At 31.7% G+C, this 25,704-nt stretch overlaps 1 protein-coding gene across 11 annotated transcripts in view; it reads left to right on the top strand.

Annotated features, from left to right (window-relative positions):
* LOC145243643 (phosphatidylinositol 3,4,5-trisphosphate 5-phosphatase 2A-like) overlaps positions 1–25,704 on the top strand; it is a 399,304-nt gene that overhangs the window by 250,049 nt on the left and 123,551 nt on the right. For all 11 annotated transcript variants that reach the window (XM_080106681.1, XM_080106678.1, XM_080106675.1 and 8 more), the window contains 8 exons: positions 4,026–4,119; positions 9,564–9,635; positions 11,747–11,887; positions 13,556–13,688; positions 14,212–14,409; positions 17,362–17,561; positions 21,458–21,575; positions 24,189–24,285. In XM_080106681.1, the coding sequence (XP_079962807.1) occupies positions 4,026–4,119; positions 9,564–9,635; positions 11,747–11,887; positions 13,556–13,688; positions 14,212–14,409; positions 17,362–17,561; positions 21,458–21,575; positions 24,189–24,285 (1,053 nt within the window). The remainder of the gene's footprint in view (positions 1–4,025; positions 4,120–9,563; positions 9,636–11,746; positions 11,888–13,555; positions 13,689–14,211; positions 14,410–17,361; positions 17,562–21,457; positions 21,576–24,188; positions 24,286–25,704) is intronic.

The following is a 25,704-nucleotide window of genomic DNA, read 5'->3' as shown; positions in this document are numbered from 1 at the left end:
AAATGATAGGAAAACAATTTTGTTGATGATCGGCTGGAAGGTTGCACCTTTGAAATATACATGAGTGAGAATTATTTTTATTGCCCCCCCCCTCACTTCTTTTCTTGTTTTTCTCTCTAATATATATATATATATATATATATATATATATATATATATATATATATATATATATATAATAAATATAAAAGTGAAAGTGTCTGTGTGTGTACATTTCCCTATCAAACTACTCTGCCAATTTTCAGTCCACAAAATTGACATAAAGGGGTATCGAGATTTCGGAAAATCTTTTTAATTGGTTTTCGGACAGAAATTTGGCTGTCAAGTGGTTAAAGTTTAACGATTTGACCATTGAAAACTCTACCAAACTCCTCTGCCAATTTCGGGTCTAAACGCTTGAAATTTTAGATGTAGGTTACTTGGACATGGATCAAACTTTTTAATTTGATTTGAGCTCAAAACAATAAATGTTAAGGGGTCAAAATTGGGGTCAAAGTTTTTAAAAATTTGACCTCTGCGGTCTCTACTAAATTACTCAGCCAATTTTTGGTCTAAACATTTGAAATTTTACATAAAGTGTATTCAGACATAGGGCAAGCTTTTTAATCGATTTTTGGCTGAAAACTTGGCTGCCAAGGGGTCAAAGTTCAAAAGATTTGAACTTTGCAGTCTCTAGCAAACTATTCAGCCAAGTTTGGGTCTAAACATTTGAAATTTTACATAAAGGGTATTCAGACATGCAGCAAGCTTTTTAATCAGTTTTGGGGCGAAAATTTGTCTACCAAGAGGTCAAAGTTGAAAGAGTTGAACGTTGCTGACTCTACCAAACTCCTCTGCCAATTTTGGGTCTAAACACTTGAAATTTTAGGTATAGGTTACTTGGACATGTCAAACTTTTTAATATATATATATATATATATATATATATATGCACATAAAGTTATGAACAATACATAGGGTCCGAGCAAATTCGGGCTGAACTGCTAGTATATATATATATATATATATATATAGAGAGAGAGAGAGAGATACGTTCGTTAATCAAAAAATATATAGATATATAGATATATTTTCTAAGGAAAAGTATTTTCCATGTTCTCCACGGTTGGGGACGCTATTAAACATATTAATTCAGCAAAAAAATGTTGCTTCTGAATTTTTTAGAAGAGGATTGATTATTCATATTATTTTGATTGTTTGGACTACTGTTCTCATCTTGAGTGTTCTTTTCACAAGGTTTTGGTTGATGTAACCTTCGACCTTCTTCAAGTGAATCTTGAATTTGGGAATCTTTCTGTTGAACTCTGGAATCTGTACAGAATTTCAAGTGGAAGTTTTTATTTAATCCATGGGGGTTAGGGTTAGGGTTAATCAATAATTTGTTTCTACCATTTTTGTTTTAATATTGAATATTAAAATCAAACTATTTTTTATAATTGGAAATTTTTATTTTATTACAAGTAATCAAATAAAACTTTCAGTGCTTCTATATTATGCAAACGAAACAAAATATTGAATTTCAAGTCAAACAAATGGTACCTATGTAATTGTCATATCACAAATAGTAACATATCAAAAAATTACAGAAAATGGTAAAATAGAAATTGGACAGTTGTTCTTTTGTTTTATTTTTTTCTTTCCCCTTCTTTTTCTTCCTCCCACATACAGCGGCAGTGGTAATGTTTACCATAACTTGAAATGTTTGGAGTTAAGTCAAAATGATGCTCATTTGTCTGATTACAGCATGTTTTTCTGTTTTTTTTTTGTTTGTTTGTTTTTCTTTTTCTTCCTCTCATATGCTATCGTGGTGATGATAAATCCTGGCATGACTTGAGATGTTTGAAGTTAAGTCAAAGTGGTGTTTATGTGCCCAATTAACAAACTGCTCAATTTTCTGAAGATGAACATTTTATTATTCGAAAATTTGAAAGAAAATATTTCAATTTTATTTTTTAATAAATAGCAATATTTATAAAAGCTGCAATCGGATAGACATCATTTTGACTTAACTCCAAACATTTCAAGTCATGCTAAACATTACTACTGCCGTTGCATGTGGGAGTCAAAAAAAAAAAAAAAAAAAGAAGAAAAAAATGAAAGAACAACTGTTCAATTTCCTGAAGATGAATATTTTATTATTCAAAAATTTGAAAAAAAAAAAAAAAAAAATTCTATTTTATAAATAAAAATTCTATTTTATAAATAGCAATATTTATTAAAAACAATTTCATACTCGTCTGGTCTTTCTAACCGTTAAATCTTAATTTATTATCGACTGTTTCAAACTGTGAATTACTTTTTCTTTTTTTTTATATGATTGTAATGTTTTATTTTATTATGAAAAATTGAATCACACTTTTTTTTTATAATGGAATGCTGTTTTTTTTTTGTTTGTTTGAATATATTTTTTTAAATATTTTATTTGAAAATACTTTTTAAGTTGTTTATTTTTATTTATTTATTTATTTTTTTTTTTTTTTGAATGTTTAAAAATTCTGCCAAAATCTAAGCAGATGAAAATGATGAGGCACTGTTAATTTCCAATTTCAAAACCGAAACCCATCATCAACGTTGTGTTTGGTTTGTTAAAACTACAATGATCACTAAAGTTTCTTTTTTTTTTTCTTTTTTTTTTTCTTTTTTTTTCTTTTTTTTTTTCTTTTTTTTTTCTTTTTTTTTTAACATTTGCCCCTTTCTTGAAACATTAATGGATACTAAATAGCTGTTAAAAGAGAAACATTGTACTTGATGATAGCTTCCGGTTTTGAAATTGGAAACAGACAAGCGGTTTTATTAAATAACTTTTGCTCACTATATTTTAGTTTTTCTTTCTTTCTTTTTTGTTATTTATTATTGAAGGGGGATTAATAAGTTGTTTCATTTTTTTTATTATTTAATACATGAGAAAATCAAACTGTTTTTATAATTGGATTTTTTTTTTTACAAATCAAATCAAACTTTTATAATTAGATTGTTTTATAGTGGAATATATATAATATACATAGAATATATATATTAATATTTTTAAGTTATTTATTTTTTTATTGGAATATTTAAAGATTACACAAAAATCTAACCAGACAATAATGATGAGGGACTGTTTTTTTTTTGGGGGGGGGGGGTTATAAACATTGCTTGCCAATTTCTGAATTGGAAGCCATCAACAAGTAGACATTTTCTCTTTTACCAAATAAAATAACTAATAAGAATTTATTAATTTTTAGTAAAACGTTTCCTAAGATTTTTGTTCAATTATTTTTTGTCAGAAGAGTGCCGTCATAATTTATGTGGATTTGAACATGGCAGCAAAATTATTGATTAGGATCGATATCATGCTCTTTACATAATGATGATGTAGCTATTTATTTTCCTCCCCCACGAGGGCAAGGTTAGAAGGTCAGTTTTTAATGTATAAAGGGATCTAGCTCCCCTAAATAAACACTCTGAATAAGGACAAAAAATTGTTAAAGTTCCTCCGACATTGATAGAGAAGATTAAATGTAGGATCAGAACAGATACTTCACTTTGAATGAGATATTCTAGAATTAATGCTTTTGGTGATGCATATGCATATTTCCCCAAAATCCAAACCCCTTCACTGTTGAGGCCCTAGATGCTAGAAAGCTTTCTACTTTAATAGTTTCTTCCCTCAAACATCTAGACTTTGGAATTCCCTTCCTGCTACCTACTTCCTTGACTGTACTGACATGCAGAAGTTTAAATGTAATGTAAACCAACATCTAGTTAATCTTTCCTAGGCTTGGTCCGAAATAGAAGCGCCTACATCCAAGTGGCAATATGCTTTGCTAGAGGTGAACATGAGTAAAAAAAAATAAATTTAAAAAAAAAAAAAAAAAAAATTAGGTTGCCATTTTTCCCAGTTGAAAATGATGAGGGTTTTTTTTGTTTTTGTTTTTTTTATAAACTCAGTTTGTCAATTTCTGACTTCAAAACCGGAAGTCATCACTAATTAGACTGTGTCTCTATTTATTATTTAATTATTTCGTATTTTTGTTTGTTTCCAGAGAGTTTGACAACTTCTTGCTGAAAATGGGTTTAGTTAGAGATCTGTTCAGTGACACACCTAAGGAGCAAAAATGGAAAGAGATTGAGGCTGAGGTCAGTAAGCATGGACAGAAAATTTTTCTTTACTTTTCCTGAACAGCAATTTTATTATGTGTACTTTTTTTTAATTTTAATAATTTCATATTCTGTTGGAAAAGGCGACAGAATTTAGTGAAAATTTCCAATCCCGCAATGGACAAAGAAAAAAAAAATAGTTGTTTCTTTTGAATAAGACTGAAAATCAAAAGTTGCAAAAAAAAAAATTTCCATTAAAAACCAATGGTATCTATTCTATTATGTCAATTTCAACTAAAACTCTCTCCTCTGATCTTGAGCATGTGGTACAATGGGGAAAACGGTGGCTGGTTACTTTTAATGCATCTAAAATCAAATTCCTATCTTTACATCATCACCGCTCTGATCCCCATCTGGCATCAATTAAAATAAATGGCTCTCATCTTGGTAAAGCTCCATGTTTTGACAAGCTTCTGGGCTTGACCTTTACTCTTGATCTGAAATGGAACACATATATCAAATCCGTTGCCAAGGTCGCTGGAAAAATGGTAGGATCTTTCTACCGCTCCAGTAGATATCTCACTCCTGATGCAATTCTCTACCTATATAAGAGCCAGGTACTGCCAATAGTTGAGTACTGTTGCTACATCTGGACAGGAGCTGCTAGAAGCAGCTTATCCTGCCTTGATATAGTTCAAAATAGACTTTATAGCTTAGTGGGGGATGTCCTTTTCTCTTCCCTGCAACCTCTTTCCCACAGAAGAGACGTTGCGAGCCTGTCTCCGCTTTATTGTTGTTTTCATGGTAAGTGCTCATCTGAGCTTCAATCCCCCCTCATCAAACTTTCACGAAAAACACTCGTCTAGCCAAAACCATTATCAATAATTTCCCACACTCTTTATCTGTGCCTAAACCTAAATGTAGATTCCATAAACAAAGCTTCTTTCTTGGAACTGTACACATGTGGAACTCTCTTCCGTTTGCTTGCTTTCCAGTTGACTACAATTTGATTGTCTTCAAGTCCAACATAAACAAGTTCTTGATGAACCGTCCCACTACTTATGTTTACTATGCTATAATCTCATTGACTAATATATACCCATTAACCCTTATCCTCGAGTAGTCTCTAGGCCTTGATAAGTGGTGATTCTTATGTAAAAAAACAACACAAAAAAAACATTAGTTCACGTGTATGAGCAGTATCCCCCCCTATTTTTATTTATTTTTTTTGTCTTTTTTAAAAAATTTTTTCAGTTGATTTTTATCAAAGGGACTACCAGATTATCAAAGAAAAAAAAAGAAAAAGTCAATATTTAAATATTTGTAGAGAGTGCTCAGTTTTTAATGCTATATTCTAGTAAATCGATCACCCATTTTAGAACCACTTGACGTTTTTAAGTCAAATTTCACAAATTTGTCCTTTTTCTTTCTTTTTTTTTTTTTTTTTTTTTTCGCATGAAATTTGTCTTTTTCCGATTTTACATATTTATGGCTATCTTCAAGTTTTGTCACTCAACATTTACAAAGGTTTTGTCCGGAAACTTTATTTTCCTTTTTTTTTTTTTTTTCTCAAATTGTATATTTTTTTTTTTTAATATGCAATCTTCAAATTTCATCACCCAACATTTACAATTTTTAAATTAACAGGAAATCTCTTGTGTGCACAGTTTTTAATACAATAATTTGATCCACCATATTAGAACCACTCGAGGAGAACTCACACACCTCCTTTTACGTGAAGGCTTTTTCATTTATCGGTCTGACGACAATAATTAATGGTCAATGTGCACTAAAGACTTACCTTCAAAAAGTTGATTTTTAGTTTGCATTCTGCATTGTTTTCACTGGTCGCCATGTTTGTTTTCACACGCGATAAAACAATACAAAATACAGGGAATAAAAATTACTACCAGAGCAAATGGAAATAGAACAAAGTCACCTTTTACAACAAATATATTTTCAAATATTGTACTGGTATTTTATTTTCTTCAATTTATTCATCAAAAAGAAGTCTTATAATAAAGACGAAATGTTGATAGACTTGGTTTGTTCCATTCTCGTCTCTATCTCATCGGAATACTATTTGCATTCTCATTATATATATATATATATATATATATATATATATATATATATATGATAAAAAGGATAAAAATTACTATCAGAACAGTAACAGAAACTTGTCATGAAGCAAGCGAACAACAGAAGATGTATTTTGAAAGAAACAACTTACTTTATAAAATTGTATATACTGATGTTTATCAGCTGTTTTCACTGGTGAGGTAATCAATTTCAGATAAAGTTAGTTGGTTGTCAAGAGAGAAAATGCGCCTTTATAGGGCCTTTCTCATCTTGTGTTTTTTTTTTTTTTTTTTTTTTTTCTTGTATAGAATGGTTTTTATCGTTTTTTTCCTGAGGTATTTTATTGCATTTCTTAATTTATTCACCCACATGATCATGTTTCGGGGTGTATTTCATAGCAGCTTACAGATAATATTGGGTCATCAGGAGGGAATATGTACCATTTCGGGGCCTTCCTCTCTACGGTTTTTATATATGTATATAAAAAGATAGTTATTTAAGAATTTGAAAAGAACATAACAATTTTAAAAAAAAAACACTATATAATTACAATAAATAAATCAGTCTCAACCACACCTTTTCCTTATCTTTCTTCTTTTACAAGACAACTTACAGAAATAATGTAACAAAAAATAATACTCCTGATGACAATCATGTGATTGAAAGCACTTGAGAAATGTCCGACACAAGATTACTCAGTTCGACAATACATAGTTGACCAGCAGATACCAAAAGAATTGCTTGTCAAGCCAAGAAAATTGTTGGAAAATTTTAGAAAGGGGAAAACTCTGTTTTATTTAATCAGACATGCTTAGATAACGATGTACTGCCTAAATACACACACACACACACACAAAACACAGTCATTCACAGACAGACTCTTTCATTGTATCGCAGCTCTTCAGTGCAGATAGACTAGCAACTACTTCAAGCAAGAATTGAAACTCAACTGCCTTGATGACAGTTGGCGCTTCTAACCATTATGCTACTTTGGCTGCTGTTAAGTAAGTAGGTAAAATTACAATGGTCAACATTAAATCATTCGTTGACATCTATGCTGATGACACTACCATCTACGGCAACACATCAAAGGCTGTAAATGACAAAGTTCTCTCTGATTCTCTCTCCTCTGATCTCGAGCGCGTGGTTCAGTGGGGGAAGATGTGGCTGGTTACCTTTAATGCATCCAAAACCAAACTCCTATCCTTACATCATCAACGCTCTGATCCCCATCTGGCATCAATTGTGATGGATGGCTCTCATCTGGGTGAGGCCCCGTGTTTTGACAAGCTTCTGGGTTTGACCTTTACTCCTGATCTGAAATGGAACACGTACATCAAGTCTGTTGCCAAGGTCGCTGGAAAGATGGTGGGATCCTTCTACCACTCCAGAAGATATCTCACTACGGATGCAATTCTCTATCTATATAAAAGCCAAGTACGTCCAAGGATGGAATACTGTTGCCATATCTGGGCAGGGGCTGCTAAAAACAGCCTATCCTGCTTTGACAGAGTACAAAATAGACTTCGTGGCTTAGTGGGGGATGCCCTTTTTTCTACCCTGCAACCTCTCTCCCACAGAAGAGACGTTGCGAGCCTGTCCTTGTTTTATCGTTATTTCCATGGCAGATGCTCATCTGAACTCCAATCTCTGGTCCCCCCTCGCCAATCTTTCACGAAAAACACCCGTCTAGCTGAATCCACTGTGAAAAATTTCCCCCACTCTATATCTGTGCCTAAATCAAAACGCAGATTCCATGAACAAAGCTTCTTTCTTAGAACTGCACGCCTGTGGAACTCTGTTCCGTCTGCCTGCTTCCCTCCGGACTATAACTTGGTTGTCTTCAAGTCCAATGTTAACAAATTCCTAATGAACCGCCCCCTTAAGTAAACATATCAGCAAATCTCCTCACTAACGTAATGTACTTGCAATAACCCTTATCCCTGAGTGGCTTCCGGGCCTTGATAAGTGGTGATCACTGTGTAAAAAAAAACAAAAAAACAAAAAAAAAAAAAACGCTTTAAGCTCTTGACTGGACTGAATAATTTTTAAAATACATTATAGTTAAGTATGTTATTGCAAATAACATGGTATAACAATAACAAATGAAAATTGGCTATTCAGAAGAAGTTTGATCTATCAGTGTAAAGGCTGTCTTGGAGTCTTTTCCTTTTTGAGGATTTAAACAAAAAGGAAATCAACTGACCAATGATTGGTGATGAGGCTGATATTTCTAAAGTAAAAAATTCTGACTTGACTCGCTTCAAAATGAATTGTTCCAAAATCAAATTGCATCGTCCATCGACTAAAACAGACGTTAAACCAATTATGATAGTGAATATCAATGCGCAAATTCTTATTATTTTTGATTACTTATTAGAGACCCTACGTCAATTGCAATTAAATTAGCTAGTGTGAATTTTGACAAGGGACATATTTGGTGCATATGATAACCTTAATCTGTAAACAGAATCATTCCCAGAGACGGGTGACGTAAAGTTGTGGTAGGGAGCAGCAAGTTGAACACAGTAGACAGAACAGAATGAGAGAAAATTATGTAACCTTTTCGAGCTGAAAGAAACAAAGGTTTAAAAAAAATCAGTCTTGCCATGGAAGCTGTGTGAATTAGACACTGGCAAGGCGGAATGTTATTTCAAGTCCCTGTCCGTGTGTGTCATTCATTTTAGTAAGCTGGTGCTACCAGATCAGACTGTCTATTGGTTTCCTGAGACGAAATGCACCTACATTGATGTTCTTTTTTGTTTTTCTATTCTCTTTTGTAAAACTTGATTATGTTCTACAAAACCAAAAACCAAAACAACAGCCCCCTTCCCTCCCCCCTTTTTTTCCTTCCCCTACTTCCCGGTCCTGGATATGACCTTATGGGTTAAATAGAAACCGACTTGAAAACAACAACATATATTCTATTAGAAAATTTTTCTTTGGATTCGGCATTAAATAACCTGAAAAGGGTTGATATGCCGTAAAACAAAAACAATCAACCAACCAACCATTTCAGTAAGTTAGAAAGTTAAGAAGTAGATAATAACTTAAGGGAACATTAGTCTCTCTCTCTCTCTCTCTCTCTCTCTCTCTCTCTCTCTCTCTCTCTTATCAATTCTCTCTGAATAAAACCATTTATGAAAACTCTCAGTAAACGGCTCCTTGTGTCATCTTTCTTCATAACAAGAAGATCATGGTATAGTGATTGCTAGACAAAATCGCAAAGCTAAGAAGTGATTATAACAGAAGTGGAAAAAAATATAGACCATGTATAACCTCCCCCCCCCCCCCGCATACATATGTATAAATAATTTTTTGTTATTGAAAATGTTACAGTTTTTCAGTACACACTTTTTTTTTTTATTAACCTAAAACTTTTGATTCTTTTTGATTTTCAGAATTTTGGTGTCGAGGAAATGTCCAATAAATTTAATGAATGCAAATCAGCTTTAGAAGATCTTCACACAGGGGTAAGGCTGTTTGATTTTTGTCCAGAATTTTCCCTATTCTAAAAAATAAAAAAATAAAGAAAAATCTGTATAGTATATGTACCTGTGACGAAACAAAAAATTATGTAAATTGATCTCATAGTTTTATTTCTAAATAAGAACATCTTTTTAAGCAATTAATGGAATTCAGTAACATTACCACATAAATCTAGCAAGTATAAATTATTGTTGAGTTTTTTCTTAAAGTTATGTAATTTTTGGAATGTGATATTTTGTCACAAGTATGTACATCATACAAATTTTTATTTTTGTTTTTGTTTTTTAATATAAAGGGAATTCTAGACAAGAACCAACTTTTTTGTGTCTTTTTTGTTGGTTATCTTCGATATAAAGTAAAAGCAGTCCTTTAATAACAAAAGTTAAAAATTCTGTTTCCTTATATATTTTTTTTATTGTAGATTCCTTTAAAATGAGTTATTGTAGATTTCTTTAAAATAAGTTATTGTAGATTCCTTTAAAATAAGTTATTGTAGATTCCTTTAAAATGAGTTAAATTGAACACCACAAACATTATGAACGTTCTACTCAAAAATTAATACAATTTGTGCTATTTGTTTTCAAAAAAAAACATGAAACTTTAAAAATGTATATAAAATATAATAACGACTAGTTCATAGTTCTTCCATTCCAGTTTTATCCCATGATAAAAATTAATTAAAATTAGGCTCAAAAATGTTTAGAGATTTTCACACTTCAACTTTCTTCAATCATGATTGCTTTTAAGTCAATCTTTCAATCATGGCTGCTTTCAAGCTTTTTTTAACCATAATTCTTTTTAGGTCTACTTAAATCAACTTAAAAGCCATATTGTAAGCAGGCCAGTGCAAATAACTACTCCTCTTTATTAACGTTACCATGCCTTGTAGGGTTGACCTTTTTTACTTATATCATGGGATAGGTTCTGCATATTGCAATTAGCGGTAGCAGATACTTTGTATATTCGTCAGCAAACATCTGAGTCACCCATGGTCATTTTCTTTTTTCTTTTTTGGTGCATGTTTTAAAGCACAGAAATTTTTATTTTAAATTAAGTTTATCGATTTTAATATTTAGTTCCGATTACTTTTACTTAGTCATAAAGTGGAGGAGTGTTCTCCTTAATTTACTTACTTGTACTTGTTGTCGCATTCACCCTCCAATAAGTTCACCGGCTGACAAGAAGCAATGGTTCGAGGCTGTTTCTGTTACAAGGAACTCGTAGAGGTAGGAGCCGAAGATCATTTCAGCATCCTGTTTCATCGTCCTGAGCCAGGTTTTGAGTAGGCCACTACATCACTTCTTCCAGCCTGGTGGTGGTGCTGGGTCGATGACTTCACGAATGAGGTCACCTAGATTTCAACGAAGCACATCATTGAACCAATGAAGGCGTCTGGCAAGGAGGGATTGTTGAAGAGAGCGTATCTTGCAGCATGCTCGGTATACTTGGGCTGGACAGTAGGGAAGCGCTCCTATTATCCGTCAAAATGGTCCATATAGGCATGTGCAACTTATGGCCAAACGTTGATCCAGTGGGATCAGTCATCATCCTAATATGATCACCTCTGCTAGTCAAACTCCCTCCCATGTGTTCTCATTGCGACATTGATTCTGCAAAATGGGCTGAGTGTACAAGTGAAAGTTTGGCGCTATAACTGAGCTGAAAAGCCAAAACTTCCCTCACATGCGGGTTTGGGTATGAATTTCAAACCCCCTTGTTACTCCATCCAATATGAATTCAGTACTTAATTTAGATGTACTCTTATTATTATCCAGTTAACAAGTTTAATAAAATTAATTATTTTTCTATGTTGAGAAACATATTTCAAGCGTTTTCATTGACTCATATTTAACTTTCATTCTAACATTTCAACATGATTGATATCAGATGCATGTGACGTGAATTTTTACTGTTTCAATATTGTGACATTATATATTTTTTCCATTTATAAATATATGGAGTCAGTATATTTACATATTTTGAACTGCTTTTTATAGTCCGATTAGTGGCATAAATTCTATAGAATTTAACCTAGTTAGTACTCTAATTGATTTTAAAGATATGGGCTTAATTTCATTTTAACTTCATCATGCAGGCTCAGGAGTTCCTTAAGAACTATGGTATTAAGGACCAAGGAGGACATGGAGATTACACAGAGATTGATTTTGAAATGATGAAAACGGCACCTTTCTTGCAATCAGCGCCACAACAGCCGATTCCTGAAGCAATATTTGAGGTGAGTTTATCTTTTTTTTTTTTTTTTACATTTTTAATCTTGCATATATATTAAACAAAATGCTTTTAATCATTTTATACATAAAAATAAACATTATATATAATACATGTGTGTGTGTACAGAACATTAATAATACCAGGCAAGTCAGAATACCTCAATTTATATTGGGCATACAGTTTTTGTTATCAAGTAAGATCTATGACTTACTTGTAGTTTCATTAAATACTTTTGTATGTAAAATCCGATCCTGCATTTTGCTAATTCCTACCCTCTGATGAGAAGGAAAGTATTTCTTCGAAACTCCGCAGATGAAGGACTATCCACTTATTAAGTGTTTCCGTTTTCAGATTAAATATGTTTTTAACTCTTTTTCAAAGTGTTTTTTAAGATGTTTTATTAACTATTTGCTCTTATTATAAGCTCTATCTCCTATTTGGTTTTATCGAGCTTTTACATCTGGTTGAGATTACTTTATAAATATTAATTCTTTAATATTTATAATATACTTTAGTGTTACCATCTTGGATCATTTTCGTAAATTTAATTGTAATTTTTATTTTATTTTATATATATATATATATATATATATATATATATATATATATATATATATATATATTAGTCTTGGAAGTTCTTTAACCTTGAAAACTATATAAAAGAATTTTTATAAAAATTTGATTTTTAATACTTCATTGGAAAATTATAAAAGCGAAAATGTGTGTGTTTGTGTGTGCACTTTTTGTGTATGTCCACCAAAGGATTTTGGAGGAGGGGGGGTGCGCTTGACGTGCTCACTCATTCTTAAAACTTCTTATATACTGTCTAAATCATAATATATATGAGTTACGAATGGAGGTTGCATCTGTCTATAATTTTCCTGACTTTTACACGAGTGGGACGAGTATGGTAGGAGATCGTTACAAAACCTATACAATCAGATTCTGTCATTTTTGTTTCTTTGTTTTTTTTTTTTTTTGTTTTTGTTTTTTTGTGGCAACCTAGACCAAAGAAATTGGGAGTTCTTATTTCAAATTTGACTTAATTAAAAAGTGACAAAAATACAGAAAAATCATTATGATGTGCATACTCATCATGGAACGAAGATGTCATATTCGAAAAAGTGCATGAATTGATCAAGTAGGGTTTTTTTTTTTGGTTTTTTTATTGAGAAAATCAAATATTATGATGAAGCAAGACGGGATCCAGAAGCCACCAACAACTCAATTCGACTACCAAGATTTTCTTTGTATTCAAAATAATTAAAACTTTTTGTACATATAAAAAATCGTAAATTTTGATTTTCTTAGTTAAAAAAAAAAAAGAACTAATCAATTTACATGATTTTTGGAATATGACATCTTCGTTCAGTGACAAGTACATACGTCATAAAGATTTTCCTGTATTTTTATTTTTTTTAATAAGTGTGATTCTAAATAAGCACCAATGTTTGTCACTTTTATTGATACATGTTGTTAGCAGACTCAGTTGGACGGGTTACTTGAAGATTTTTCTTTTTTTTTTTTTTTCTGTTGCCTACTCATTTCTGTGGTATTGTGTCTTTAATGTTTTATGGACATTCTTTATTATTATTATTATTATTATTTTTTTCTGCTTAATAATCAGAAATCTACAAATTTAGAACAAAATATTTTTGCTTTAAATTTTCAGGTGCGAGCGGTTAAGCATGGCAAACCCATGGGCCGGGTGACCTTAAAAGTGGACGTACAAACTGGACGTTTGTTTGCTGTGAAGCCTTCCAAAGATATTCTGGACGCTAGCAATACGTTCTCACATGATAAGAGTAAGTTTTCTTCGAATTCATTTGTAACACAATGAACAGCGTAAATTTGATTAAGTCGGGTTAATCATGGATTAATTAATTAAAAGAAATTAGGTGTTAGCACATAAAATATCACTAAATATCATTTTCATGACCAATTTAGTTGAAAAGGTCATATGTTTATAATGGAGTGACAACCGATCCCAGAAATAAAGGAAATCATTTTTAAGTGATTAATAAAAATTTGTAGGCATTACAGCATAAATTTTAATATTTTGAATTATTCTTGGGTTATTTCCTTTTGTTTCTTGAAATTGTTTACAAAATTGTGATTAAATAACCATTCTTTGGTTACTCATAAAATTTTATTTTCTTACTTAAAAATAAAACTACTGGATCAATTTACGTAATTTTTGGAATATGATATTTTCATTTTGTTACACGTATGTACATCATACAATTATTTATTTATTGTTGTTATTTTTTAATAGGGGGGGGGATTCTGAACAAAAACCCTTTATTTTTTTATTTTTTTTTTTTCCAGTTTTGCAATTGGTGAAAAAGTCGACGGACAACTGTCGACTTGACATTGTGATAGAAGGAAAAAAGAATTTTGCCTACCAGTTTGAAAGTGTCCACGCACGCGAAAACTTTTGCCAGCACATATGTCAGATGAAGAGCATGCACTCAACAGCAGAAGAGATTGACCAAATTTCAATATTTATTGGAACGTGGAATATGGGTAAGCAAACAATTTTCATCTTTATTTTTTTGTGCTAATGCAGAGAGTGATCCGCGCTATTTTTTAATCATATTTCCAAGTTTAATTAAAGTTTTATATGTTTTTTTATTCAATTGTAAGGTTAAAGTACAGAATAGGTACAAAATACCCTCCCATCCCCATGTTAAGAATGGCTTTTTAAATAATAACGTTATTATTTCAGCATGGATCACTCTCTGCATGAGTACCTATTTTTTTTTATCAAAGTTTGTGTGTGGGTGTGTGTGTGTGTGTGCGTGTTCTAATGGAAAAACCTGTCACTCCTAGCATTGCGCTATCACCCATTATAAATATTACTCCACACAGCAAAGTATGAGGTTCAGCTTTGAAAAGATAAGTAGACGTACGGATGTTCTTAAGCTTGACTCCCGTACTGTTTATTCTTTGATTTTGCTCAGTCTTCACCACTTGGGACTACTGATTCATTTGTTTGTATCATATTTTCATGACACAATAGTGTGTATATATACATATATATATATATATATATATATATATATATATATGTATGCTGGAATCCTTTTTCAAAAAAAAATATAAGTATATATATATATATATATATATATATATACTTATATTTTTTTTTTTTTGGAAAAAGGATTCCAGCATAGTGCTCTATTATACGGAAAAATTCCGAAAATCAGAGCGTATTATTTATATTTTTATTTACAGAAAGTTTAGATGAGATAAGTCATAGGTACTGTCGGTTTCAAACCTGATAATAGGGGACCGAAGAGAGCTTGATATAGGTATCTAAAACGATCCCCTATTATCAGGTTTGAAACCGATGACTTATCCCATCTAAACTTTCTGTAAATATATATATATATATATATATATATATAAATTATATTAGAATTAATAGAAATCAACTATTAAGAAGCACAGTGAAAATGAAATTTAAAATATAGAGGTTAAAAGATCAGACTCATGTATTTTTTTTTTATATGAATATTTATTCATTTAAAAAAATTTTCATGAATATTTATTCATTTAAAAAATTTTTAATGAATATTTATTCATTTAAAAATTTTTTAATGAATATTTATTCATTTAAATTTTCTAATTTTCGGCTTCAAGGCCCTCATCAGGAAAGTTTAGACAATACTTTTTTTTTCTTACTAGCTATGATGGTGTTTGGCAGAGTTGTCGAAGATAGAGGTTGCACTGTCCAAATCAGTGTTTGCACTCGATCATGCGCAAATGTGTAAAAATTAATAGAAATCCAAAAAAAATTAAGTTTCTATCAATCTTAACACACAAGAACATGATCAAGTGTAAATACTGAACTAGATAATATAACCTCTATCTTCGACAGCTAGAGACTACGCCAAATACCATGATGATAAGTAAAAATGAAAAAGTAGTGCCTAAATCTTCCTGATGAAGGCTTTGGTATTAGCCGAAAATTATAAATTTTAAATACTTACGAGGAGCGTGCAATAAGTAATCCCCCTGACCCATTCCCATAGCAGTAGAGAAACGAAACTTGCATAGTTATTAGTCTTTCTCTACATAGGAACCATCTAGAGTTATGCATTTTTCCCATCATTTGATGCAGCTCTTGAGACCGTTTTTGTAGAATACCCCAGGTTGGTCCACCAACCATGACGTGACTTCAGAAATCAAGACTGCATCATCTGGGAAATGCTTTTCTTTCAAAAACAACTTCATAGCTGGAAAGAGGTGAAAGTCAGAGGGTGGAAGGTCAGGAGAGTAGGGAGGATGGGGAAGGATTTCATGACCACACGCCCGTGCTTCTGATCTGGCGACATGCAAGTTGTGGACCGGAGCGTTGTCCTGTGAGCATGACCTTGCCAGCGGAGGGCTGCACCCTTGCCTTCTTTGGAAGTGGTGAGTCCAAGTGCTTCCACTGCATTGATTGGGTTTTGGTTTCTGGATCATAGTGATGGACCCAGGTTTCATCCTGTGTAATCAGTCTTTTGAAAAACTTTGACTCATCTTCTTGGCATATCTCCAAATTCATCCTCGAGCACTCAACGCGTTCTCGCTTCTGGAATGATGTGAGCAACCTGGGAATCCATCTGGCAGACACCTTATGCATATGCAAATGGTCATGAATGATAGGTTCCACAGACCCTGTACTAATCTTGACATCTTGGGCTATTTGGCAAATAGTAATGCGCCAATCTTCCAAAATGGCAGCCTCAACTTGACGGACAGATGCCTCATCAATTGCAGAAGAGGGGGGGGTAGGTCTGGGAGCTGTTTCCACAGACTTCCGGCCATGTTTGAATTCACGATGCCAGCGTTTTATAAGGTCATATGATGGGGCATTATCACCATAAGTTTCTTTCATTTCATCAAAAGTTTCCTGTGGTGTGCGTCCTTTCAAATACAAAAATCGGATCACTGCTCGACATTCAGCAGGCTTAATTTCACACCTGACTCAGTTCAAACACCTGTAAAACAGAAACCACAATTAGTTCAGAGCTGTAATTTGCCATATAACCCGTAGAGATATAAATCATTGCACATGTAAAATTTCAGCTAGATCAGACCACTGGAAGTGGGTCAGGCGCATTACTTATTGCATGCCCCTCATATTTAAAAAATGCACGTGTCTGATCTTTTAATTGCCATGTTTTAAATTTCATTTTCATTGTGCTTCTAAACAGTGGATTTTTAATTATTTAAACACGTGCACATGATAGTGCTCGAACACTGAACTGGACAATACAAACTATATCTTCGACAAAGTAAGAATGAGAAAGTTTTCTTTATGACTTTTTGTATTATGCATTTCCACAGCTTCTAGTGTTTTCCATAAACCACCTGGATTATTCCGATGATAGCACAGTCATTATACTGCATAAGTACCAAAGAATTTAACATTTTGTTCTTTTTTTCTTTTGAAATGTTATTTATCTCTCCCCCTCTCTTATTTTCTAGGGAATGCCCCATTTACTGAAAGTCTGAGTAGTTGGGTGCGATGTCAGGGTGCTGGCAAAACTCGAGAACCCCTTGTGATGGGGGTGATTCCACATGATCTCTATGTCTTTGGAACGCAGGAAAGTTCCTTGACAGAAAAAGATTGGGTCAACTGCTTGAAGGCTCAACTCCGGATCTCCTTATCAATTGTTCCGGAAGTTGTAAGTATTTTTTCCCCCATCCGAGATGATCCGAATTAAATTTATGTAAAGTTGATAAATGTAATCCATCCTTACCCCAATCCAAAGTAGACTGTTCCATTTGAGTTTTTAATTTAATTGTTCTTCTGTAGGAAGTTGTTTTAGTTTTACTTTTTTGTTATTGAGGCTGATTGAAACTTTTAGTACTTCTACAGTTTAATCAAGACATTAAAAAATGAAAATATCAAGAAAAAAAATGGTTAAATTGTATGTATCCGTTATGGAATGAAGTTCTCTGAAAAAAAATTTCACTTAATTTCATCAAGTAGTTTTTTTTTTTTTTTTTTTTTTTTTACAGCGAAAAACAATTTATGATACTGAGCAAAAGGTTCGATTTTTAGGAAGAAAAGCTAGTTATTAAAGATGGGGAGGGAGTGTCGGCATTTTAAATTGAGTTATCTCCCCGTGGTGTGTTAAAAAATTTCAAAGATGTCTACCTTCAATGCGCTGTCATGAAAACGTGTTTTTCCGCTGTAAAAAAAAAAAAAAAAAAAAAAAAAAAAAACTACTCGATCAAATTAAGTGAAATTTTTTTTCAGAGATCTTCAGTTCAAAACAGATACATACAATATAACCTTTTTTCGATATTTTTATTTTTTTAATGTCTTGATTAAACTGCACAAGTGCCAAACTTTTTGATGTTCTTCCTATATGTGATCTACCGAATGGTTCCTAATTCAATATGTAATCTACCTACTAGCACTAATGACTTGGTAGATCTCACATTGAATGAGAAACCATTCGATAGATCACATATTGATAATAGGAAGAGGGTCATTCTCTGAGTATCTGCCCATAGCCTGGTTTATTGAAGCTGGTTGAAACTTTTTGATGCTCTTTCAATATCTGATCTACCAAATTGTTCCTAATCTAGTATGTGATCTACCTACTAACAAGTCTTGGGACGATTAATCGGAATCGGGAATCGAAAAAATCAGAAGATTTGAACGTATTGGAATCGGTATCGGAATTGGAAAAATTGATGCCTATTTTCCGATGCCAAAACGATTCTTTTAATTGTCTTTTTTATTTTATTTTATTAAAACCAAACTGTTCCATTGTTGTTAATAATAATGCTAAAATAATAAATATTTATTGATTTTAAACCACCAGTAAAATTAAAATCTATAGATCATCCTCCACAAATGTATTTTGACGTTTAGGAAAATATCTGCATATTTAACGCGTGTTTTTACGAAAATGAGGGGAACAAACAATCTTATAGTTAAATATTTAGAAATTTATAAAGAATTGGAATTGGAAATTTAGTACAGAATCGGTAATTGTATCGAAATTGGGGAAAAATATTAGAATCGTCCCATCACTACTACTAACCCTAACCCTAATGACTTGGTAGATCACATTGAATTAGAAACCATGCAGCAGATCACATATTTGTAATAGGAGGAGGGGGTTATTCTCTAGGTGTCTTTTTCATAGCTGTAGTCTGGTTTGTTCCCAAAATATTGTTAGGTTTCGACGCAGCCGAGGAAGCTTCTCAGGAGGCTGGTAATTAATTATCTCTCATTTCTTCTTTTTCTGCTCCTAATGATTTTATTTTTTGTCACTCGCGTACAGTACAGAATAGTTAACAATATAATTTTGAAAGTACGGAAGAGTTAACAATCTATTTTTGAAAGTACAAAATAGTTAACAATCTATTTTTGAAAGTACAGAATAGTTAACAATCTATTTTTGAAAGTACAGAATAGTTAACAATCTATTTTTGAAAGTACAGAATAGTTAACAATCTAATTTTGAAAGTACAGAATAGTTAACAATCTATTTTTGAAAGTACAGAAGAGTTAACAATCTATTTTTGAAAGTACAAAATAGTTAACAATCTATTTTTGAAAGTACAAAATAGTTAACAATCTATTTTTGAAAGTACAAAATAGTTAACAATCTATTTTTGACAGTACAGAATAGTTAACAATCTATTTTTGAAAGTACAAAATAGTTAACAATCTATTTTTGAAAGTACAGAATAGTTAACAATCTATTTTTGAAAGTACAGAATAGTTAACAATCTAATTTTGAAAGTACAGAATAGTTAACAATCTATTTTTGAAAGTACAGAAGAGTTAACAATCCATTTTTGAAAGTACAAAATAGTTAACAATCTATTTTTGAAAGTACAAAATAGTTAACAATCTATTTTTGAAAGTACAGAATAGTAAACAATCTATTTTTGAAAGTACAGAATAGTTAACAATATAATTTTGAAAGTACAGAATAGTTAACAATCTATTTTTGAAAGTACAAAATAGTTAACAATCTATTTTTGAAAGTACAGAATAGTTAACAATCTATTTTTGAAAGTACAGAATAGTTAACAATCTATTTTTGAAAGTACAGAATAGTTAACAATCTATTTTTGAAAGTACAGAATAGTTAACAATCTATTTTTGAAAGTGCAGAATAGTTAACAATCTATTTTTGAAAGTACAGAATAGATAACAATCTATTTTTGAAAGTACAGAATAGTTAACAATATAATTTTGAAAGTACAGAATAGTTAACAATCTATTTTTGAAAGTACAAAATAGTTAACAATCTATTTTTGAAAGTACAAAATAGTTAACAATCTATTTTTGAAAGTACAGAATAGTTAACAATCTATTTTTGAAAGTACAAAATAGTTAACAATCTATTTTTGAAAGTACAGAAGAGTTAACAATATAATTTTGAAAGTACAGAATAGTTAACAATCTATTTTTGAAAGTACAAAATAGTTAACAATCTATTTTTGAAAGTACAAAATAGTTAACAATCTATTTTTGAAAGTACAGAATAGTTAACAATCTATTTTTGAAAGTACAGAATAGTTAACAATCTATTTTTGAAAGTACAGAATAGTTAACAATCTATTTTTGAAAGTGCAGAATAGTTAACAATCTATTTTTGAAAGTGCAGAATAGTTAACAATCTATTTTTGAAAGTACAGAATAGTTAACAATCTATTTTTGAAAGTACAGAATAGTTAACAATATAATTTTGAAAGTACAGAATAGTTAACAATCTATTTTTGAAAGTACAAAATAGTTAACAATCTATTTTTGAAAGTACAGAATAGTTAACAATCTATTTTTGAAAGTGCAGAATAGTTAACAATCTATTTTTGAAAGTACAGAATAGTTAACAATCTATTTTTGAAAGTACAGAATAGTTAACAATATAATTTTGAAAGTACAGAATAGTTAACAATCTATTTTTGAAAGTACAGAATAGTAAACAATCTATTTTTGAAAGTGCAGAATAGTTAACAATCTATTTTTGAAAGTACAGAATAGTAAACAATCTATTTTTGAAAGTACAAAATAGTTAACAATCTATTTTTGAAAGTACAGAATAGTTAACAATCTATTTTTGAAAGTACAAAATAGTTAACAATCTATTTTTGAAAGTACAGAATAGTTAACAATCTATTTTTGAAAGTACAGAATAGTAAACAATCTATTTTTGAAAGTACAGAATAGTTAACAATCTATTTTTGAAAGTACAGAATAGTTAACAATCTATTTTTGAAAGTACAGAATAGTTAACAATCTATTTTTGAAAGTACAGAATAGTTAACAATCTATTTTTGAAAGTACAGAATAGTTAACAATCTATTTTTGAAAGTACAGAATAGTTAACAATCTATTTTTGAAAGTACAGAATAGTTAACAATCTATTTTTGAAAGTACAGAATAGTTAACAATCTATTTTTGAAAGTACAGAATAGTTAACAATCTATTTTTGAAAGTACAGAATAGTTTACAATTTATTTGTTGACCACACAATCCAGTTTATATGATAAGTATATTTTGTGAGCTGTACATAATAAAGTTGCTTTTTGCCTTTGTGTATTTCAGGTTTGTGCCTGTTCATTGTGGGGGATCCGTCTTATAATAATGACAAAACCTGAACATCAGCACAGAATTAGTCATCTGGAACACAGTAGTGTGAAAACAGGAATTGCCAATGCTTTAGGTAAGAATTCTGCTTGACACGATTAATTGGAATCGGAATTTTAAAAAATCAGAACTTTTTTGCAGTATCAGAAAAAAAACAATTCTTTTAATTTTTTTTTTTTTTTCATTTTTGTTTAGAACTTTATTTTACGTAGCTCATATTAATGATGAAATGATAAATATTTATTGATTGTAAAATTAAAATTTATAGATTACACCCACTGATTTTTGTTTTTATTCACGAAATGATATTCACATATTACATGAGATTTTGCAGTAATCCAACCCTTCCCTTCTTTAAAAAAAACAACAACTCTATATTTAGAAGTTTAAAAAGAATCAAAATCAAGAATTTAGAACAGAATCAATAATTGTGTTAGAATCAGGGAAAATATTGAAATCTTCCCATCACTAGTAAGAATATAAAAAAATGCACTCAGAATTATGCAAGAAACTTGTCCTCTAAAACATATGTTATTCAAATGGAGTAATGCTGCCAGATCTGAATTTTCCTTTCTTCCTCCATGTGCCTTATATCAAATAGAATTTCCATGAACAAAGTTTCTTACCCACCTGTAATGCATGTTACCATGGAGTTGCTTCCCTGTGAGCTACAACATGGCTATCTTCAAATCTAATAAATACTTGCCATAAACCATCATCATAAGTAATCCAATTTTGTTTATTCCATTCAACATTTTCAATCCTCTCATAATATTCTCCATCATTCTATTAATCTCATAAACCCTCATCCCTGTTTGTCACCATAGATCAGGGGTATGATGACATCAGTTTCTGAATCAATGACACCCAGCATGTTATTAACTGCCTAAAGCTTTGTCTGTTGTCTTAACCAAACATTACAATAGGAACAAAAAGTCTAGATTTATCAGGTGCTTGTTCGGACGAGTCTTCTCTACAGATGTGAAACGTGGTCAATAAGAGCTGCAAATCTCAAAAGGCTGGGAGTGTTTGACTTGTACTGCCTCTGCTGAATTCTGCGAATCCACTGACACCATTTCATCTCCAATACACAAATAAGGATCCGATAAAGGATCATTTCCTCAACCAATCTCTTTTAAAGAGGAGACTTTGTTGATTTGGCCACACTGCATGCTGCAACACAGGAAGTTTTTTTGTCAACAAAGCCATTTCTCCAGAACCACTTTAAGGTTAATGAAGACATCCAGGAGGTCAGCTAAAGACGTGGTTATACACTATTAAAGCCGACGTTAAACCTAGTTCTGGTTCACAGGTCTATAATATTCGCCGCTGCTCCCATAACTATTTTTGCTACTATGGATTGTTGGGTATGATCTGTGTTCATTGTGGATGCTGTGTATTCTGTAGTAGTAGCTTGCTCAACCCATTCTGGGTGAATGTTGTATCGAGTTAAGTCATCTTTTTAACATTTGTTAACAAACCAAATTACCAATTTTTGTTGTTTTTAAGGAACATATTACCACAGTACCGCCTCCCTTCAGGCTACAAAAATCCAATGTGCACAAATACATCTTTGTTTGTTTCATTCAACATTTTCAATCTTCTCATAATATTCATTTATTTATTGCGGACTATTATCCTCATCTTTTAGTTGTTGATGAAGATAATAGTGCTCAATAAATAAATGAATAAATAATACTCATCTCAATAAACATTCCAGTTAATTAAATAATACTTCTCATAATAATTTTCATCATTCAACTGATAAGCCATTCATCTTATTAACCCTTATCCACGAGTTGCTTTTAGCTTTGATAAGTGGTAACTTTGAAAAAAAAAAAAGAATGGAGCACAAATTACCCTCTTCAAACTCAAATATGTTTTAGTTTAGGTGGCAATATTTAAACAAAGCATGAAACAACGCAGGAGGAAAGGTGAGAATCAATTCTTGATTAACCAACACGTGATCAATTTTGTTTCTTTTTCTTCCTTCAGCTGGATCAAAGTTTTGGGGTGATGGGGGCTCAATTAAGCTGGCCTTGTGCCACATTTTTTTTTATTATCTTTTCAAAAAAGTGAATAGTATGTAAATATGGATATTCTTCATCATTCAACAAACAATTTATCCATCTCAATAACTCTTATCCTCAAATGACTGTTAAAAACTTGATAAACTGGTGATTTAATAATAAAAAAAAAAGAAACTAGTCGATTCTTGTCCAGAATGTCGTCTGCACTAAAAAACAAAAATAAAGAAAAATTTAAATGATAAACATACCCATCATGAAGCAAAAATATCATATTTCAAAAATCACATAAATTGATCAAGTAGTTTTATTTTCAAAATAGAAAATTAAATTTTATGAGTAACCAAAAAGCAGCCATCTTGTTCACCATTCTGAAAACAATCTAAAAAATAAAGGGAGATAACTTATTAATTTAATACTTGCGAGATTTATGTTGTAATGCCTACAAATTTCCGTTAATCGCCTAAAAATGATTTTCTTTATAAAAATACAAGTACTTGATTAATTTAGATGATTTTTGGAGTATGATATTTTCATTTCGTCATGTGTGTGTGTATATCATATAGATTTTTTTCTTTTTGTTTTAATATAAGGGGGAATTCTGGAGATGAACCAACTTGTCTTTATGGAATGTTAAAATACAAATCTTTTTTTTTTTCCAGGTAATAAGGGAGCTGTTGCAATCTCCATGTATTTCAACGGAACGTCCTTTTGCTTCATCAATACACATCTTGCCTCTCGGAGTGAAAGACTGGCCAGGTAAGTTCTTTCCTTCCTCTGTCTCTATTGGTTAACTGAGAATTGTACTTCTCTTCACTGACTGATAATTGCATCAAACTAAAAAGATAAGTCTTATGTCAACAACTGTATTGTTGCCACATCCGGGCTGGTGCATCTACTGTTAGTCTCCCCCTCTTGGATAGGGTCCAAAAATGACTCTCCAATCTAATAAGTCCCGCTTTGTCAACTAAACTCCACCTCCTGTCCCATCTCTGCAATGTTGCATCTCTGTGCTTGCTTTACAAGTGTTTAAATGCAATGTGTTCGGATGAACTCATTGCACTTGCGTCTCCTCAACATACATATCCCCGACAAACTCACATCAACAAAATCACACCCCTTCACTGTTGAGGTCCCTAAATGCCAGAGTTTTCTACTCTAATAGTTTCTTCCCATGAACAATTTGACTTTGGAATTCCCTTCCTACTGCCTGCTTCCCTGACTGCACTGATATGAAGAAGTTTAAATGTAACGTAAACCAACATTTTGCTCATCTTTCCTAAGCATGATCCCAAATAGTAGCCTCTTGTGTCCAAGTGGTAGTATAATTTGTTTAGGGTGAACGTGAGTTTTAAAAAAAAAAAAAAGAGAGAGAATTATACAACTTGAAATGAAAGAGTGAAAATCTATATCAAATTAAATTTTATTCACAACAAAAGTCGAACAATATCTTTATCTGTGTCTAAATCAAAACGTAGATTCCATGAACAAAGCTTCTTTCTTAGAACTGCACGCCTGTGGAACTCTGTTCCGTCTGCCTGCTTCCCACCTGACTACAACCTGGATGCCATAAAGTCCAACGTTAACAAATTCCTAATGAACTGCCCCCTTAAGTAAACACTTTATTAAATCTCCACACTAACGTACTGTACTTGCAATAACCCTGATCCTTGAGTGGCTTCCGGGCCTTGATAAGTGTTGACCAATATTTTAATTTATGAAGACTTCATATGTATCATTATAGAGCCAATTCTCTATTGCTTACTATATTGTACCCAATATATACTAATGATTTCAAAAGTAAAAAGAAGAATATGACTTGGGTATCATCAGCTAGAATCAAAGCCAAAATGTTTAGCTCTCCAGTCGTATTCATTTCCATATGACCTAGGGATAAAGAATGCAATTTGTAGCATTTAGAATCGGATCTCGGTCCAACGACCATTTCCAGGTTCAGCTGCGGGTAGTCACCCATCATAAGTGCGCATGAAAGGGCCCTTCATCATGCGCATGGGTAGACATTCAAGATGAAGAATATTCTTCAGGTAGCGTACTCAATATGTTTAAGAAATATAGTACTATAGTAGTATAAATATATACTTATGGCAAGTAAGCTGCACAGAAACATTTGTTTTATTCCATCAAAGAAAATAATCAGACTTACTGTGCAATTCAATT

The sequence above is a fragment of the Euprymna scolopes genome, chromosome 22, assembly GCF_053919585.1.
Source record: "Euprymna scolopes isolate OS-2025 chromosome 22, ASM5391958v1, whole genome shotgun sequence".
Lineage (NCBI taxonomy): Eukaryota > Metazoa > Mollusca > Cephalopoda > Sepiida > Sepiolidae > Euprymna > Euprymna scolopes.
The sequence above is the reverse complement of the archived record's forward strand: the minus strand, read 5'-3'. Positions and strand labels throughout refer to the sequence as shown.